This window comes from Maylandia zebra, linkage group LG13 (genome assembly GCF_041146795.1).
Source record: "Maylandia zebra isolate NMK-2024a linkage group LG13, Mzebra_GT3a, whole genome shotgun sequence".
NCBI lineage: Eukaryota > Metazoa > Chordata > Actinopteri > Cichliformes > Cichlidae > Maylandia > Maylandia zebra.
In genome coordinates, this window is record NC_135179.1 from 19,434,117 (window position 1) to 19,451,227 (window position 17,111).

A 17,111-nucleotide genomic window follows, 5' to 3' on the forward strand; every position below is an offset into this window, starting at 1 on the left:
GCGTGTGTGTGACATTGTGTGCAGTTCTAAGAAGCATACACAGTAAACTGCTGAAAATGCATTTCCATCACCTCAGTCACCAGGAATAATGCTCATCTTGCATCTCGGAGTAAAGGCCAAATGCTGATGTTTATTTGTGTGAGGTTCATATTTTTGTGTATGTATGCATGTGTTTATGCATTTATGTTGAGGCACATTTGTCCCCGTGTGTGTGTGTGTGTGTGTGTCTGTGCTGGGACCTCTCCCAGCTGCTGGACAGAGTGGCATGGGTTTGTCTCTGGCTGTGGTTGTCAGACTGTCCCAGTGGTATGAAGCCTGCTGCTTTATTGGGCAGGCTAAACTGCTGAGGCAGGGCTTCTGCTGGCGCTTTGAGCTCTGCCAAAGCCAAATGGAATTACACAACAGATTTAACCCTTAGTCGTATGTAGTGTTCTCTTAAGAGGAACTGAGTCTGTGGGAATCTACTGGTTTGTTTGTTTGTTTGTTTGGTTTTTTTTTTAAAAACAGACAGCTGTAATATAAGGTTAAGCCACAGTACAAGTTTTATAAATTGAGGATCATGTGTTAAAATGATACTTCTGATTTTGACTTCTTAACAAAATCTTGTGTTCAGGGTTTCCTTCAGGTTTTTCTCTTCCCAGGTCTTAAGTTCAGGTCTTTGCTCCAGCAGATGAAGCACTCTGCTCTGCCCCACAGTGGTCAAAGCAGGTTACTGCTTCTCAGGGGATCAGCTGTATGGTTATGTTAAACTGGAGAGTATAGGCATGCATTCTCACCACAGCACCGTACATTTAATTGGAGTGTGTGGATCAAGGGAAATAAAAGAAGGCACATTTTCACACTCTCGTGGGTATAATATTAAAAGATTTAAACATTTGGATTGCTTCATACAGTAAAAAGGACACAAAATAAATGCCATCAACAAAGTGTTATTTTCCTTTATCTCTCAGGACATATTACTGCACATTACAATAGCACATTGTAATTGTCTTATGCAATCATAAAAAGACTCTTCATTTTGAATCACTCAGGCCCAGGGTACATTTCAGAAGTCAGAACAAGATGTCATTATATTACATTATATTATGGTTGTAAAATAAAATCAGCCTCTTGCATGAACCTTTTTATCTTTTCCTTTTGGGTTATTTCTAACTTTTACAAAGAGGTTTAAAATACACCGTGATGAGAAATTATTAATCGATTATTATCTGATTCAGCCCATTTCACGCTACTGTTTCACAGCAACCAAACAATTTTTACAAACATTCAGCTATAAAAATAGACTACTGTATGATATTAATTCTTAAAAACAGCAACAGCCACATCACCATTTTTTCACTTCATACATGGCTGAATTAAAAAACTATGCTTCTGAATCTCAAAATCTCCAATTTGTGCTTAAAGGTAAAGCAGGCTTGTCAGTAGCAAAAGTTTTTCCAAACAACTTTTGATATACCGTATGATATATAATAAAATGCAGTTAGGTTGAACAGGCAGTGCTAATGACACTGTTTACACAAGAAGCATAGCTTAGCTTCTCACATTCAAAGTCAAATGGAATGGTGAACTCTGTAAAACAAGTAAATCAACAGCGAATCTCCAAAAGCAGAAACAATATAACAGTTTGCTATAGAGACTTATTAAAACTACAAACCAAAAACATTCTGAGACTATTTTCACTTGAAAAAGTCATTTGCAACCACTTAAAATCATGTATATTATGATCCATTCACTCTTTACTTTATTAAATATTTAATATCAGTTTTTACTCTCACCAATCAGACACCTCCATAAAGTCCTCCAGTTCACTCATAGCTATTATATCACGAGGATTATATTGCGAGTGGGCTGAGTTATCATTTTCACAAACTGAGCTTCCTGCAAGCTGGCTGTTTGTGTCACACTCTGGGAACGACTCATATGAGCCATGTGTGCTGTAAATTGTGTTATATGTTTTGTCTTTGTCATTAACCGTGTCCATGTACGGGGTCTTCTCTGGACTGTAGCGATGCCCTTCAGAGTTTTGTCCCAGTTCAAAAGCCTGATGTCCAGGCTGCTGGTTCTGGTGGAGAGTTGCAGGAACCTGCGACTTGTTGGGATGCAGGGAATTGATACTTGCAGGCTGGTAGTGTTGGGGATAACCGTGGGACCCTTGATAAAGCACAAAGGGTTTGCCAGCAGGAAAAGTCTGGGAGAAGGGCTGTTGCTGGGACTTGATCTGCATCTCAGGCTGTGGGCATGTTTGCTGGGGTTGAGGTTGTGAGATGCTCTTGCCAGACTCGCGCACATTCAGTTGGATATACTTTCCTGTCTGTGGGTCAAAGAAAGTCTTCTTTTTCACTTGAACAGGCAGGTCCACTACAAAATACTGACCAGAACCGGGGTCTTGCAGCACCTTGCGCTGGGTCAGAGGGTAGGCCTGGGGATAGCTTGACTCTACATGATACTGTGTCACTGGAGCTGGGTGGTGGGCTTGGTGGAAAGTGGGAGAAGAGGGAACATGAGCAACAGTCTTAGGAGCAGCAGTATGGGAAGCAGGGCCAGTAGCATAATGAGACACACCAGGGAGGGAAACGGCGGCAGTATGAGGGATAGAAATAGGACCAGTGGCATGAGGGGAAGCGTGGAAAGAGTGGTGTTCTGTATGGGTGGAAGGCAAGCTGGACCCTGACACAGGAGCATTAGCAAGGGAGACAGGTGAGGAAAAATGAGGGGAAGCCATAGCATGGCGATTAGAGGATCGTACCTCAGTGGATGAAGAGGAACGAATAGTGGAGACATCTTTCTCAACTCCAGAAAGGCTGTCTGCGCCAACTTTGGACAACTCTTTCTTCATTCTCCGGGTAGTTAGCCTTTGAGCCCTCCGTAGGGCTTTCTCGCTCTTTGGGGGAACAGCTGGAGGCTTGCCCAAAGAACGGGACACATCACTGCTGAAGCTACATGCTGATTCTGGTCTCTCGTAGTCATAAAGACCTCGTATGTCTGCAAGGTCTGCTGCACTGGTGGCAAAACTTTCCACATCTTCAGACATATTGCTGATAAGAGAGCGTGAGTCATCTTCCTCCATAGCAATGCTTCTCCTGGAATAGGGCCTATAATGAGGGATAGGGGCTGAGTGATCCTGTGGTGAAGATGCTGACTGGAAAGTTGAAGATTCACTGACAGCAGTGAGTCTATTTAAACCTGTGTGATGCTGGACAGGAGTTCCAGCACTGTGTCTTATTTTCTCCTGTCCTTCCTCTCTTTTCTCTAATCCCCTGTCACTGGGTGAACCCACCCGGACATCGTCTCCAAAGCTCTTATAGAATCGTGGCTTAACCGATTTGGTGGAAGCGGAACCTCTGAAGGTGTTGTCCTTTACTCTGAACATTAAGGGCTTGACTCCTAGAGCAGGTGAGGAAGTGTTGGATCGGGGCAGAGATGGAGCTGGAGATGCAGGGGCATGGGGTCTATAAGATCTCGTGTGGGACCCGTGGGACTCAGTTGACTCATTTTCTGATAGATTGTTTCTTTGTTGGGAGGGTGAAGGGGAGCATAGTTGCCTTTCTCTTTGTTTTGTCTCTGATTCTGTTGAAGTAATGGCATAGTACTGGAGAGCATCCACCTGTGCTACTCTTTTTTCCTCTCTCCGATTATCTCTCACCTTCTCACTGTCAGCTGTTACCTTTTCTTCTTCCCTCTTGTTAGCCTTGATGTTATTCTCTCTTTGAGCTAGCATGCCTTCTTTTTCCACTCTCATCTCATTTTTCAGTGCTTCTTGGCTGTTTTCATGAAGTTTAGGTCTCTCGTTGGCTTGCTTTTCTTCCTTTATGATGTTTACTCTTTCTACAGCTCTCATTTCTGCCTCCCCTGTTTGAGTTCTCATCCATTCTTCCTTTTTCTGCCTTTGTCTCTTTTGCTCTTCCATTTGTATCTGTTCAATCCTTTCCTCTTCTGAAATATGCAAAACTTTATCTCCTTCTCTTGGTTTTCTTTTATTGTCTGCCTCAGTATTGGCAAGTATCTTCTCCTCAATCTGTCGTTGTTCCTCAATCAAAGCTGCTTCCCTCTGTTGAATCTCCTGAAATGCTCTCCTTTGTTGCTCTCTTTGAGCTACTCTCATCTGTAGCTCTTCTTCTGCAGCTCTCTGTAGCTTTTCTTGTGTAGTTTTCCTCTGTTGCTCTTCTTGTGCAGCTCTTCTTTTCAGTTCTTCGGCAGCCCTTTGTTTTTCTTGTGCTACTCTCAGTTGCTCTTCATGCACAGCTCTTCTTTGTTGCTCGTCTTGTGCAGCTCTCCTTTGTTGCTCTTCTTGTACAGCTCTTCTCTGTTGCTCTTCTTGTGCAGCTCTCCTTTGTTGCTCTTCTTGTGCAGCTCTCCTTTGTTGCTCTTCTTGTGCAGCTCTCCTTTGTTGCTCTTCTTGTGCAGCTCTTCTTTGTTGCTCTTCTTGTACAGCTCTTTTCTGTTGCTCATCTTGTGCAGCTCTCCTTTGTTGCTCTTCTTGTGCAGCTCTTTTTTGTTGCTCGTCTTGTGCAGCTCTCCTTTGTTGCTCTTCTTCTGCAGCTCTTTTCTGTTGCTTTTCTTGTGCAGCTTTCATTTGTTGCTCTTCTTGTGCAGCTCTTCTTGTAAGGTCTTCAGCAACCCACTGTTTTTCTTCTTGTGCTATTCTTAGTTGCTCTTCATGCACAGCTCTTCTCTGTTGCTCTTCTTGTGCAGCTCTCCTTTGTTGCTCTTCTTGTGCAGCTCTTCTCTGCTGCTCTTCTTGTGCAGCTCTCCTTTGCTGCTCTTCTTGTACAGCTCTTCTCTGTTGCTCGTCTTGTGCAGCTCTCCTTTGTTGCTCTTCTTGTGCAGCTCTCCTTTGTTGCTCTTCTTGTGCAGCTCTCCTTTGTTGCTCTTCTTGTGCAGCTCTTTTCTGTTGCTCGTCTTGTGCAGCTCTCCTTTGTTGCTCTTCTTCTGCAGCTCTTTTCTGTTGCTTTTCTTGTGCAGCTCTCCTTTGTTGCTCTTCTTGTGCAGCTCTTCTTGTAAGGTCTTCAGCAACCCACTGTTTTTCTTCTTGTGCTATTCTTAGTTGCTCTTCATGCACAGCTCTTCTCTGTTGCTCTTCTTGTGCAGCTCTTCTCTTCAGTTCTTCTTCAACCCTCTGTTTTTCTTCTTGTGCTATTGTTTGATGCTCTTCATACACAGCTCTTCTCTGTTGCTCTTCTTGTGCAGCTCTCCTTTGTTGCTCTTCTTGTGCAGCTCTCCTTTGTTGCTCTTCTTGTACAGCTCTCCTTTGATGCGCTTCTTGTGCAGCTCTTCTTTTCAGTTCTTCTGCAGCTCTCTGTTTTTCTTCTTGTGCTCTTCTTAGTTGCTCTTCTTGCACAGCTCTTTTTTGTTGCTCTTCATACACAGCTCTTCTTTGTTGCTCTTCTTGTGCAGCTCTTTTTTGCTGCTCTTCTTGTGCAGCTCTTTTTTGCTGCTCTTCTTGTGCAGCTTTTCTTTGTTGCTCTTCTTGTGCAGCTCTTTTTTGCTGCTCTTCATACACAGCTCTTCTTTGTTGCTCTTCTTGTGCAGCTCTTTTTTGCTGCTCTTCTTGTGCAGCTCTTTTTTGCTGCTCTTCTTGTGCAGCTTTCCTCTGTTGCTCTTCTTGTGCAGCTCTCTGTTGCTCCTCTATTCTTCTGTTCTTCTTTTCCTCAATTTCTTTCATTCTCACTTTTTCTTCTCTTTGTTCTGCTCTAATATCCTCTTCTTTCTGTTTGAATTTTGTTTCTTCATCTGATCTCTCTGCTTCCCTCTGCTTCTCTCGCCTCTCCTTGATCTTAATAGCTACGGCCTCACGCTCTTTTGCTCTCCTCTCCTCTTCTCTCTGAGTGGCTCTCCTCTCTTCTTCAGCCAGAGAAGCTCTACTCTCATCCAATATATGCTTTATTTTCATGTCTTCTTCTCTTTTTATCTCTTCAGACATGAATGCTTGCTCTTCTTCTAATTGTTTTTTCGTACGCTGCTGCTTTGCTATGATTATTCCATGCTGAGTTTCAAGACTTTCTTCTTTTAGTTTTTCTGTCCTCTCATCGTCAGTCTTAGGCCCCAGGTCTTTATTTTGATGTTTTTCAAATCTCCCATCTTGCATTTGTTGGGTAAAATTTTCTTTCCTGTTGCGCATTTGCTCCATGGTTGGATGTAGAGAGTCGTTAACTACAAAAGATGATGTTGCTGGTTGCAAAGAATGACTATTTGGCTGACAAACGGTTTGATCTTCTTGGTATCCCTTTTGGGAGCCAGCTTCAGATATTTGTATTGTCTGAGTTTTTGGTGAATGGTTCCTTTCTTTGTGTTGGGTATATTTTGCTGCATTGTCTGCCGGGCTTTTCTTCACTTTGGAATCTTGTCTTTCTTTTTCTCCCAGTTTGAACATCCCTGTTCTTTGATGCTCTTTGTCTGTGATGGGAAATACTAGTAGTTTGGGTACTTTATTCACCTTAGCACTCATTTCTGTCTTATCTGGCAAACTTTTCTCTTTTACAGAGTTCTCATGTGGGTCAGTAGTAAACACAGGACGTCTGCTATGACGGGTCTGTATTAGTGGAAAGAATCCTTCCTTTTTGTTGGGTGGGTATTCCTGAAAAGTATTTGCTTCTCTGTCCTCTGAAACAATTACTTTTAACCTTGCATAGTCTGCAATTGCTGATATCTCTGGTGTTGTGGATAGCTTTCCTTTTGGTTTTGTTTTAACTTCAGGTTTTTCTTGAAATGTGCTCTCCCTTGCTGGGAATGAATTTCTTGAACTTTGTCTTTCGGTTGCCGATACAGTGGAGTGGTTCTCAGTTTGTTTTCTAATGTGATTAGCTTGTTCTGCCTTAGCATTTTCATTATTATTCCATCTCTTCCTAGATCTGTCTGTCTGTTTTGATTCTAGCTTATCTTCTGCGTCCCAATTTTTCCTTTTAGCATCTTCATCTTGAACTGTACTTGAATTGGTTGTTTTTCTTTTACTTTGATCCACAGTGAACACAAAGGCTTCAATCTTTCCTTCATTGTGTGTTTCATTGCTGGCAGCTGTTCTGTTTGGTGGTAACCCTGGAAGTCCCCTTCCCTCTGATGCATCTCTATCAGTTTTGCTATTGTACTGTGGCTCATTACTGGTTTCTGTTATCCCTTGTACTTGAAAGTAGTCTCCATTTGCTTGTTGTTCACTTGATTCACCCACCAGTTCCTCACATTTCTTTACTTTTTCAAGCTCTTCATTCTCAGATTGAGTATTCTCGCTTGTTGCATTGTTGCTATTCTGTTGATTGCTAAATTTCAGCGAATCAGACAGTTTTCTAACACTGGACAGCACATGTGTGTCATCAGAACTAGATCTCTCAGTGCATGCTTGTTCTTCTGTGCTTAAAGTGATAACTTTTTCTTGGCAACTAGATGATGTAACTTCTTTCTCTTTATTACCTTGCACTCGATCAAATGGCAAAGTTGCACCATCTTCTTTTCCAACTATCGCCATGTTATCCGTCTCAGTTACTGATGGTACAACTCTGATGGCGATGCTGTCAATGTGCACGTTATCGTTCTCTTTTTTATTATCCCTGATTTGGTTGTTATTATATTGAAATTTGTGTGATCCATGTGTGTTTTCATTTTTGAATAACTTGTTGGAAGGACTGGTGTTTAACATTTTTGGAACTATAGAGTCATGTTTGTTTTCCTCAAGTAGCGGTGCTGTTTTGCCATCTACATTGCTGATGCTGGCCTGATTGTCCACATTTGTCATATCTTCTTTCAGAACTTGCTTAGCGACCTGCTTTATCAGCATTTCAGCATCATTCATGTTGTTGATTCCAGTGTTCACTGTTGTGACAGCTAAGTTCTCATTGCTATGAGCTGTTTGCACTTTTTGTGGATTTTTCTCTTCATCTGTCCTCTCTCTTAGCATTTTATCTGTGTTGTCATCCTTTCCTTGTCTTGCTTTTATGTCCTCTTTGTGGTGAAGGGGTTGAGTTTCACCTGGCACTGTATTTTTAGCGGGTACAGTGATGGTACCTTTTTTGGTCAAGGTTTCTGGCTGTGTTTCCCCCTGAGGTTTTGTATTCATAGTAGAACCATCCTGCTGTGGATGTGTCCTTTCCTGACACATCTTCATATTGTTCTTTACTGCTTCTGAGAGTGGTGTTTCTTGCACATTTTCAGGATGACTTTCTCTAACAAATTTAGCCTGATCTTCTGTTTCCTGCGTGTTATTTTTCTTTATGACCTCATTTGAAGATGTGTTTCTTTCAGTTAATTCTAGACATGAGTTGGGAGAACACTTATCCAGTTCTGAACTGTTGTTCTCTTTCTCTGTTACATTCAGATGGTTTTGAGCATTGTTATTCCCTTGACCAGTGTTCACAGTTGGCTTTCTTTCGTGTACAGTTACCATTATTCCCATAATCTGCAAGCTATGATCAGCTGCAGGTTCTTTTTTCTGACCAAAGACAATGTTTAGTGAAGGTGCTAAGTCTACATAAGCTTCTTCTTTACTTTCAGCCTTTTCTGTCATCACAGGTTTGGAGCTTGCAGCATTGACACAGGTGGTGTCTGCAGGATCTTCTTCCTTTTTGTTGGGAATGTCAGCTTTTATATCTGAAGAGTCTTTACCTCCATCTTTTGGTTTTCCAGATATTTCTGCATAAACTGCTTTCTGTTCTTCTTGGTTGATCGTGAGTGGCTGCTCTTTATTTTGCATTGGTTTGGACTCCAGCTTTTGATTTTGTAGCAAGCATTCAGTTGTGCTCATGATATTATGAGTGGTGGTTGCTGCAGATTTAACTGGTATAGTAGCAGAGCTTGAAGGTGAAACAGACTTGACACGGTCCATCTGTACTCCTAAAGATCCCATCTGAGGTTTCAGTGTTGCATTACTGGGCATTATACTTTCATGCTTTTTAGACGCCTCCTGCGATGGCGGCCTCTGTCGTATCTTAACTGTCTGACTACCAGCTAATTGCTTGGAAGAATTTTTGGATATGAATCCATCTCGTATAGCACAGCCCTTTTCTTTAATTGCTGAAATTTCCTTTTCAGCATGAGCTTTTATCTTGGAAGTCAGAATCTCTTGCTTGGTCATGGCTCTTTCTTTATGAGACAGTGATTTGGGAGGCATAAAATGCTGATCTTTACTTGGGCCTACATTGTGCTCAGCTGACTTAGGTTTCCTTTCATGGGGTAGCAGTTTCACCCAATCACAATCTCTTTGCTGTGAAACCTCAGTGTCTTTCACAGGGGTGCATTTTTCCAATTTTTCAACACTGTTGTCCTTCATGTTATCGCTAACAGTGTCAAAATTTGCTCTGTTATTTACATTAGTTACAGAATAATTGGCACTGGGTAATTTGGATTCTTTGGCTGACACATTGTAAACAGGCTGACTTTCAGAGACTTCACTGGATTTAAAGCCACCTACTTCCTCTATATTTTTTTGGTTAGCTGTGATAAATCTGCTTGTAGGACTGTGTTCTTCTGTTGATTTCTCCTTATTTACTTTCTCAACTTTATTAGGAGGTAAAACTTGCTTTTCATAAGGACCATTTAATAAGACATTCCCTGTCACTGATGAATTGTTTTTGTCTGTTGAAATTCTGTTAGTACAGCCATATTTCTCTCTCAGATGTTCATAATCATCACTGCCTCTGCTGGATTGATCATTGTCTTTTCTGATAACTGTTTCTTCCTGGTGACGCTTTTGAACTTCCTTATCTTTCTTTAAGTAATTCTCTTTTTCATTTATATTTAACTTTAAAGGAACATCGTTCTTTGAAGTGCCATCCTCTTTTATGATGATGGCATGTCTGCCTTTCTCTTTTTGCTCACATCTCATTTTCTCTTTTATTTTGGCTAACTCTGCTTTAGCTTTAGCTAGCTCGGTCTTGACTTGCTTGACTTTATCTGGCTCACTTTTGACCAGTTGTGCAGCCGTTAGTTTAGCTGTGAGTTTAGCTGACATTTCCTGCATGCTTTCTGCTTTTATAAGCTCTGCTTTAGCTCGCTCCTGCTTTGCCCATTCTGCTTTTCCAACTTCAGGTTTAGCATCTTGCGTTGTGCTTGTTCCTGTTGTAGACTGCTCTATATTCACATGAACTGAAGCTTTTACTTCCTTTGCTTTTCGGAAACTCCCAGCTTTAATGTGGTCTGTTTGGATCTTCTCCACTTCAGCTACATTTGTCTTCACTTCTTTTGCTTCAGTTTGCTGCTCTTTTGCATGCTCTGTTTTTTCCGCCCCGGCCGTTTTTACATTAACCTTTTCTGTTCCAGATTGTTCTGTTTCTGTCTGCTCTTTCTTAACTTGTTCAGTGGTTACCTCCATTTGCTGGACTTGTGCTACATTGATCCAATTTTCTGTGGCCTGTTCAGTTTTAGCTTCCTCTATTCTCGTCTGCCAAGCCTGCTCGGTTTTTGCCAGTTCAGTTTTTATGTGCTCTTCTTTTAGCTTCTCTGTTTCAGCTCGTTCCGCTTTGACCTGCTTACCCTGCTCCTTTTTAATGTGCTCAGCTCTTGCTTCCTCTGTGATATTTCTTGGCTCATCTCTTACCTCGTGTACTCTGGTTTGTTCAGCCTTTGTCTGCTCCTCTCTGGCAAGCTCTGGTTGTTTTTTTCTGAACTGTCTTGTTTGTTCTCCTTTTATCTTCTCCTCTTTATTTTCTTTAATATGTTCTGCTTGGGGTTGTTTCCCTCTCTCCTCCTTTATTAGTCCTGATTTGACCCGCTCTGCTGCGTCTTTCTGCGAATCATTCTGCCCTGCTAAAATTAACTTAGAGGGTTCTGCTTTAGGCTGCTCCACTTGAGCCCCCTGCTGAACTTTTGCCACCTCTGCCTGGGTGTGGTGGGATTTTATATGTTCTGCCATGACCTGTTTAGCCTTGACCTCAGCAAACTGTCTCTCCGTCATCTGCTCTGCTATTTGGGGGGCAGATGTTTTGTCTGGGTTAAATGAATTTATGTGTATATTATGTTCAGACTGTGGTTTCACTTCTGAAGGCTGAAGACTCTGGACCTCGTGTCCCCTTGGAATTTGCATATATTGTTTTCTTTGACTTGTTTCACCTATGCCTATATGTTTGTCTTTAGCTGAAGAAAACATCTGATGGCTTATACATTCATTGTCATTATATTTGTTATAATCCTGTTTAAAATAATGATCTTTCAAATCAGTTTTCTCATTACATCCAGAATGTGTTTGAAGCACTCTTTTGTCCTGGTGACTTTCTTGCCTTGTCTTTTCCATTAAAGTAGCTGTTTCTTGTTTCCATGGAGAGATAGTTGCATTCATGCTGAGCTTTTCTGTATCTTGGCTGTTTGTCTGCCTCCACTTATCCTGTAAGGAGACATTACTGTAATCATGTTTGTTGTGTTTGAGCTGCTCACATTTCTCCACCTTTGTGAATAGCCTTCCCACTGTTTCATTAAAAGGTTGTTCAATGTTTGGCTTGCTTATTAAATATTCTCCACTTTGATTGTTGTCAGCATTTAGCCTTGGTGTTTCTGTAGCTGAATAAGGTGTTTTATGTGTGTATAAAGCCCCTCCCAACGTTCCTACATCAGCCATAGTATCCTGCCTATAGGGAGCAAATGATGCTAAATCTTCATGGAGATTCTGTCCATTAGCCAGCTTATTGCCGGTGTAGTTTTCAGGTAAAAATCCAGTAAACCCAGAGTGATGAACCATCTGGGCTTGCATCTGAGCTCTCTGGTAATCGCTTAAAGAGTATTCTGCATATTGGCCTGTAGTTGCCATTACAGGTTGAGAATTTGACATTGTAAGTGACAGTTCTGGGATGCGATACTGGTTCATAGCAGCATTTGTCCTGCTGGATTCTTGTAGCTGTGAAAATTGAATTTCTGAATCTGGAAATTCAGGGATATCTATCACAGTATCTCTAGACTCGTGCGTTGGTGGCTGTTTGTTGTTCTCAGACGTCTCCGCTGCTTTAAATTTGGTAGGACTGTAGGTGCTTTTTACTCGTTTTCTGTTGTCTTTGAGATTGAAGAGCAGACTCGTGGCTCTGGATTTGTAGGTGGACATCCTAATGTCGGGAGTCACACCCCTGCTTTCAGCTCGTACTGGAGAATGCTCTACAGGTTGAGGAGAAGTTGCATAATGTTGGAGATCAGAAGAAACAGCTTCTTGATGTGCATGGACCAGAGGTGTCAGCAGCTGGCTGATGTTAAATGGCGTGGTGCTTGTGTTACTGCCAATAGCGTTAGGTGCCACTGTTACTGCATTATTGCCAAGACTTACATTTTCTTTTCTGTAAAGTACTGTTTGTTGGTTTTCTGTCACTTCCGTAGTAATATTTTGCTCTGCCATCATTTTGATTTTCTGCTGGAGGGCTTTGACAGAGCTGATGGTGTCCCTCACACGTCGAGACATCTCAATGGTGGGTGATGCAGTCGATGGGCGATGGGACGGAAGCCTGTTGGTTCCCACACTCTGGCTTCTTTTTCTGTACGGGTAATTACCTGCCAACTCTGACTCACAGCGTTTCTCCACAGCTGAAGCGTTCTGTAGCACTGTAGATGTCGAGGTGGAACGTGGAAGAGATGGTGAAATCATGGGTGCCAAGTTACTCCTTGGCCGTCTGATACCTGTATAATGACCCTGTGGTTGACCCATCTGTGAAGGCTCCTTGTACATAGGTGTCTCATACCATTTAGCGAACTCGGAACGGTGCATAAAGCCTGAGATTTGTCCTTGCTGGAAGGGAAACCTGTTATGGTCCCTCCACACCTTGAAGGGACTAAACTCGCTGTGTATAAAGACATTAGAGTTGCAGTTGACCTGTGTGCACATGCTCTGTTTATTGTGTGAAGATCTCATAAAAGAAGATGCAGAACTGTGAGACACTGCTGCTACATCAGATCCAAAGGAGTGGAGGTTGTTGTCTCCATATGAGAATGAACCAGAAGAGGGGAAATGACTGCTGTGAAAATTTTGCTGGTATGATGTAGAGAATTCAGAAAGTTCCCTCTGGATACTCATTAGAGCTGATTTGTCCCAGCTCGTCTCATCTTTCCACTCTCTGATTTTGTCATCCATTCCTACTCCATCCCTGTTTCGCTCAGAATTAAATGCTCTGATGAGAGAGGAAACTCTGGAGTTGCTTTTGCGTTGCTGTGAACTCAACTCTGTGGCTCCATTGCTGAGAAAGTTGAGCCGTTCCTCCTTTAAAGATGTTTCCTTTTGAGAGGTTTCCACAACGGAGTGCTGGAATGTGGCAGAAATCCTCCCCTGTGTCCTTTCTCCATGAACCTCCCATTGTGGATCTCTGTGAATCTCACCTCCATACATTCTTCCATGGCTCCAGTCCTGTCCATACTGCTGCACCTTGAGGCTGAAGTTCTCACGTGCAGCTCTCTTAAGTTCTTCCCTTTCTCTGTCCTCTCCGTCCTCTCTGTCCTGTCCGCTCTGGCTAAAGGCCAGCTGTCTGTCTCTCTGAGTGCAGGGTGAAGACAGACTTAGGTCTGAGTCATTATAAACAGCTTCATCGCCGATACAGAGACTCCTGAATGCCCTGTCTGTCAGACTGCAGACCTCACGGTCATTCTCATCCAAGAAGGACCCACCGCTGGAGGTGTCGCTGTAGCCTCCATCGCTGTGCCTTCGATGCCCGCCACTCTTTCGGCCAGAGCGGCGCTTCTCAACGGAGGTCATGATGCAGAATTGCAAACAAAAATGTCTGCCTTCAGTTGTTCAAACATTCATGCAAACATAGACCTCAAAATTACACACTCTGCCTGCTGCTGGAGCTGCTGCACCCAGAATTTAGGGCCCTGGGTCAGGATTTTGTAAAGCCAGTAGCTCCTACGGCATCATGCCATTTAGCTGGCCTGTCTCCAAAACAATCCCAGAGTTTGTTGTTTTCCTAGAAGAAAAAGGAAATGGGAAATAGGCTAGGATGAGTGCTGTAATCCATCACTGTATAAAACACAGTTTCATAACACTATTTTGCTCAATTTATTGCAAACTTATCCAAAGACTAAAATATATACAATATTCCCTCCTATGTCATTTGTTGTGGTGCTTAAGTTTTTGGTTGCTGGTCTTGATACGTTTAAATTTTCTTTTGCATTAAGCCACAATGTACTGTATGTGGTTCTGAAAACAGCGCTGTAAATCCTTCCACTCAATCACCGTGACCTTCAGAGATCAGAGACATGTTGTGAATAAAACTACACTGTTGCTAGGCGCGGCGAAGACAGCCTCACGTGAGTTATTTAGGGTAATCAAGATGCATCTGTACAAATTTAGATGGGCACGCATGCACCACAAATTGACTTCGCAGTGCAAGACAGAAACTGAGTAATCAGAGCTTGAAATGAGCACATAATGTCACATTTTCAAGTCACTAATGCTGCTGATCTTCAATCAGCCTGTTTCCTGTCTAGTCAAAGAGGGAAAACATCTTATTAGGACTTGTCAAGTGTGACACTGAAACTTTTTTTTCTTTACATAGGGGGTGAAAATTAGATTATAATATCCTTAAGCATAGCTCTTACTATTCTGGGATTTTACATGTATAAATTACCTAATCTACTGCCAGTAAAGTGCATAATCTGTTATCGATTTTTTCAAACAAACTATATGTCATTTAGACTCCTTTAAATTATCATTAATTACAAAGAATGTTCTTCTTTCATAAATAAACATGCAAAGCCTTAATCTAAATGAAACTCAAAACATCCAAGGCCACATGTAAGATCTAAGTAGTAGAACAGCTGACACAGAAGCTTTACTTTTCCTATTATTTACACTCATGAACTTCTTGTGGTGGGCTTCAAAATTCACTAAACTGAATTAGAAAATATATCCACAATTCTACAAATCACAAACCCTGGGTTATATATTAAAATATAGTTTAACATATCTGCAATAATGTAGTTTGTTTCTTCCCGGCTGCAGGATATAGGTGAGGTATCACATTCTTCTTCTGTTGTACTGTAAATGGGTAATATCATGGGTATATTTTGGTTAAATACTATGCAGCTGCCAAGCAGCCATCACCTTGCTCAGAGTACTCAGTGGTTCATTAATATCTTTTGACCTGGAGGCTATCCATCTGATACACATCTATAACACAGTTACTCACCACACTGCTGTACTGACCGACTACATCAGCATCTAATAAGAGCGACGCAGAAATAAAAAGAAGTTTAAAACTATAATGCAACACGTTTCTCTATTAAGCAAAAAAAACAAAAAAACAAAAACGCAGTAGCTTGAACAAGGCCACATGTTCCATGTCTTTGCATTGTCCCAGTACACTCACAGCAAGTATCTTCTTTCAGTGTATTAAAAGAAACATTGAGAAAACGATCAAAGCAATTAAAACATTTTAGATTTTTGTTTTCATCCCAGTCTGTCTTGACTCAAACAAAACATTTGGTATATAGAGAGAGACTTCTTAAAAAAGAAGCATTAAAGACGTGCACAATTTTGATAGCCATCCCTCATTCAGCTGCATTTTTTTTTTTTTTTTTTTTTTTGCAGTGGTGTCTTGTAAAACTGCCAGCTTGATTTCAGCCCATTCTTGCATGTGACAGGTTTATTTTTGTGCAGTGACGGGTCTCCAGCTTAAACCTGACACCAAAGATGACTCGTTTTCAGATGGGACTCCAATCCAGTCCAAAGGAAGACTGAACAGGAATGTCTCTGTACCTTCTCAAAGGATAACAGTAAATGTTTGCTGATGTCAGCAAGTTTCAGTGGAACAAAACCAAATTCTATAAGTGCAGCTAAACACTGCACAGTAGCTTCAGTAAGTCAATTTGTATTACCTTTTTACAAATGGGATCAGAGATTTTCTTATCTCTTACCTTTCTTATCTGTGTGAAAATCATTGAAATTCCAAGCTTAAGAGTAATGTTATGTACATCTGTTATGGTCATGTTTTTTGGGGGCATTTTTCATGTATTTCTTTCAAATATGAACAAGAATGCACACTGAGATTCTTGTCTTACCTTTGAGTTTTATATTCCATAATTTGCGCCTTGTTGTAAACTCCTCAAAAGTGTTTCATCTCTTTAAAAAAGCCTTTGACGCTGATCTGATCTGTCCCCTCTCACAGCTTCAGCTCTCAGAAATCCAAAAAACCCCTCTATGTAGTCCACTGTCAGGTCTCTGAGCCGCTAGCAGGACTCGGGGCTGGAGACTAGACAGAAATAGAGGAGTTGTCCCAGGGAGAGTGTCCACCATGGGGGACCAGAATGAGGACTCGGGCTAGCATGTGGGTCTGTGAAATCCTTTGGTGTCGAGTGTCAGATGGATGAAACAAACAGCCTCTCAACTATTTATAAATCTGGACAGCTACTATTGGCCATTAGCAGCCAGAGCTAACTGTCAGTAAACTGGAAACGTATTGCAAGTTTGTGAGGAGGTTGCAAGATCTAAACCAGGAGAAAACACTAATTTCCTGAGGATGTGCTATGGTGCTGAGTGTTTGGGAGGGTGTATGGAGGGGCTGTAGCTTGGGTGCCCTTCTGGGAGACAGAAATAACTTGATTGTGTTGCACTCAAGTGCCACCTTCTTTGTTGAACAGAACTGACAAGCACTATATTGAGTGTCAACAAGTGGCCTCCGGCCACTTTGCTTGAATGAAGCTTCATGTTGGAGACCAAAATGAGGGAATTTATTTTTCTATCATTGTTGGGCTTTCCCCCCCCCCCATCTATTTCCTTTTATTTTTTGTTTGACACATCATGTCTGAGAGGTTAATTTTAACCTGAATTTTCACTTTATTACAGTACTCAAACCATGGCCCGTCTAATCTCCCTGACTACAGCCTCACTCAACCCCCAGCAGAAAAGGCCATAAGGCAAAGGAAGGGGAGGAACTGTACCTCCCCCTTTCACCCCCATAGCTCCTTCCCCTCCTACAGCATGCTGCTATAATAGGAGATTGCTGCAGCAGATAGTTTCCTGGGATTCTTGGCGGGTGCAGGGCTGGCCTGACAGGATGATGGACACACACACATGGGCCTTAATGGAGACGCACTCCTCCGCACATGCCCACACACATACACAGATGGTTTTACGTAGAGCTCACTAAACTTTAGGAAAGGCTGATGTAATCCCTTTTTAACTAATCTCTTTCCGCCCTTCTAAACAGACTCCACCCACACGCCCT

At 41.9% G+C, this 17,111-nt stretch overlaps 1 protein-coding gene across 2 annotated transcripts; it reads right to left on the reverse strand.

Moving 5' to 3' along the window:
• Positions 1–846: 846 nt before the first annotated feature.
• lg13h10orf71 (linkage group 13 C10orf71 homolog) lies at positions 847–16,361 on the reverse strand. 2 transcript variants are annotated; one of them, XM_076891708.1, is made up of 3 exons: positions 15,946–16,361; positions 2,747–13,850; positions 2,316–2,472 (listed from the first exon to the last, which is right to left on the reverse strand). In XM_076891708.1, exons 2-3 carry the CDS (start codon positions 13,637–13,639, stop codon positions 2,452–2,454), a joined length of 10,914 nt encoding a protein of 3,637 aa, XP_076747823.1. In that variant the 5' UTR covers positions 13,640–13,850; positions 15,946–16,361; the 3' UTR covers positions 2,316–2,451. The 2 variants fall into 2 exon arrangements, with proteins under 2 accessions (XP_076747822.1, XP_076747823.1); XM_076891707.1 differs by having other exon boundaries at positions 847–13,850; positions 15,946–16,357.
• Positions 16,362–17,111: the final 750 nt, after the last annotated feature.

Coding starts and splice junctions, on each gene's coding strand:
- lg13h10orf71 (XM_076891707.1), bottom strand. CDS start 13,639: ATGACCTCCGTTGAGAAGCGCCGCTCTGGCCGAAAGAGTGGCGGGCAT.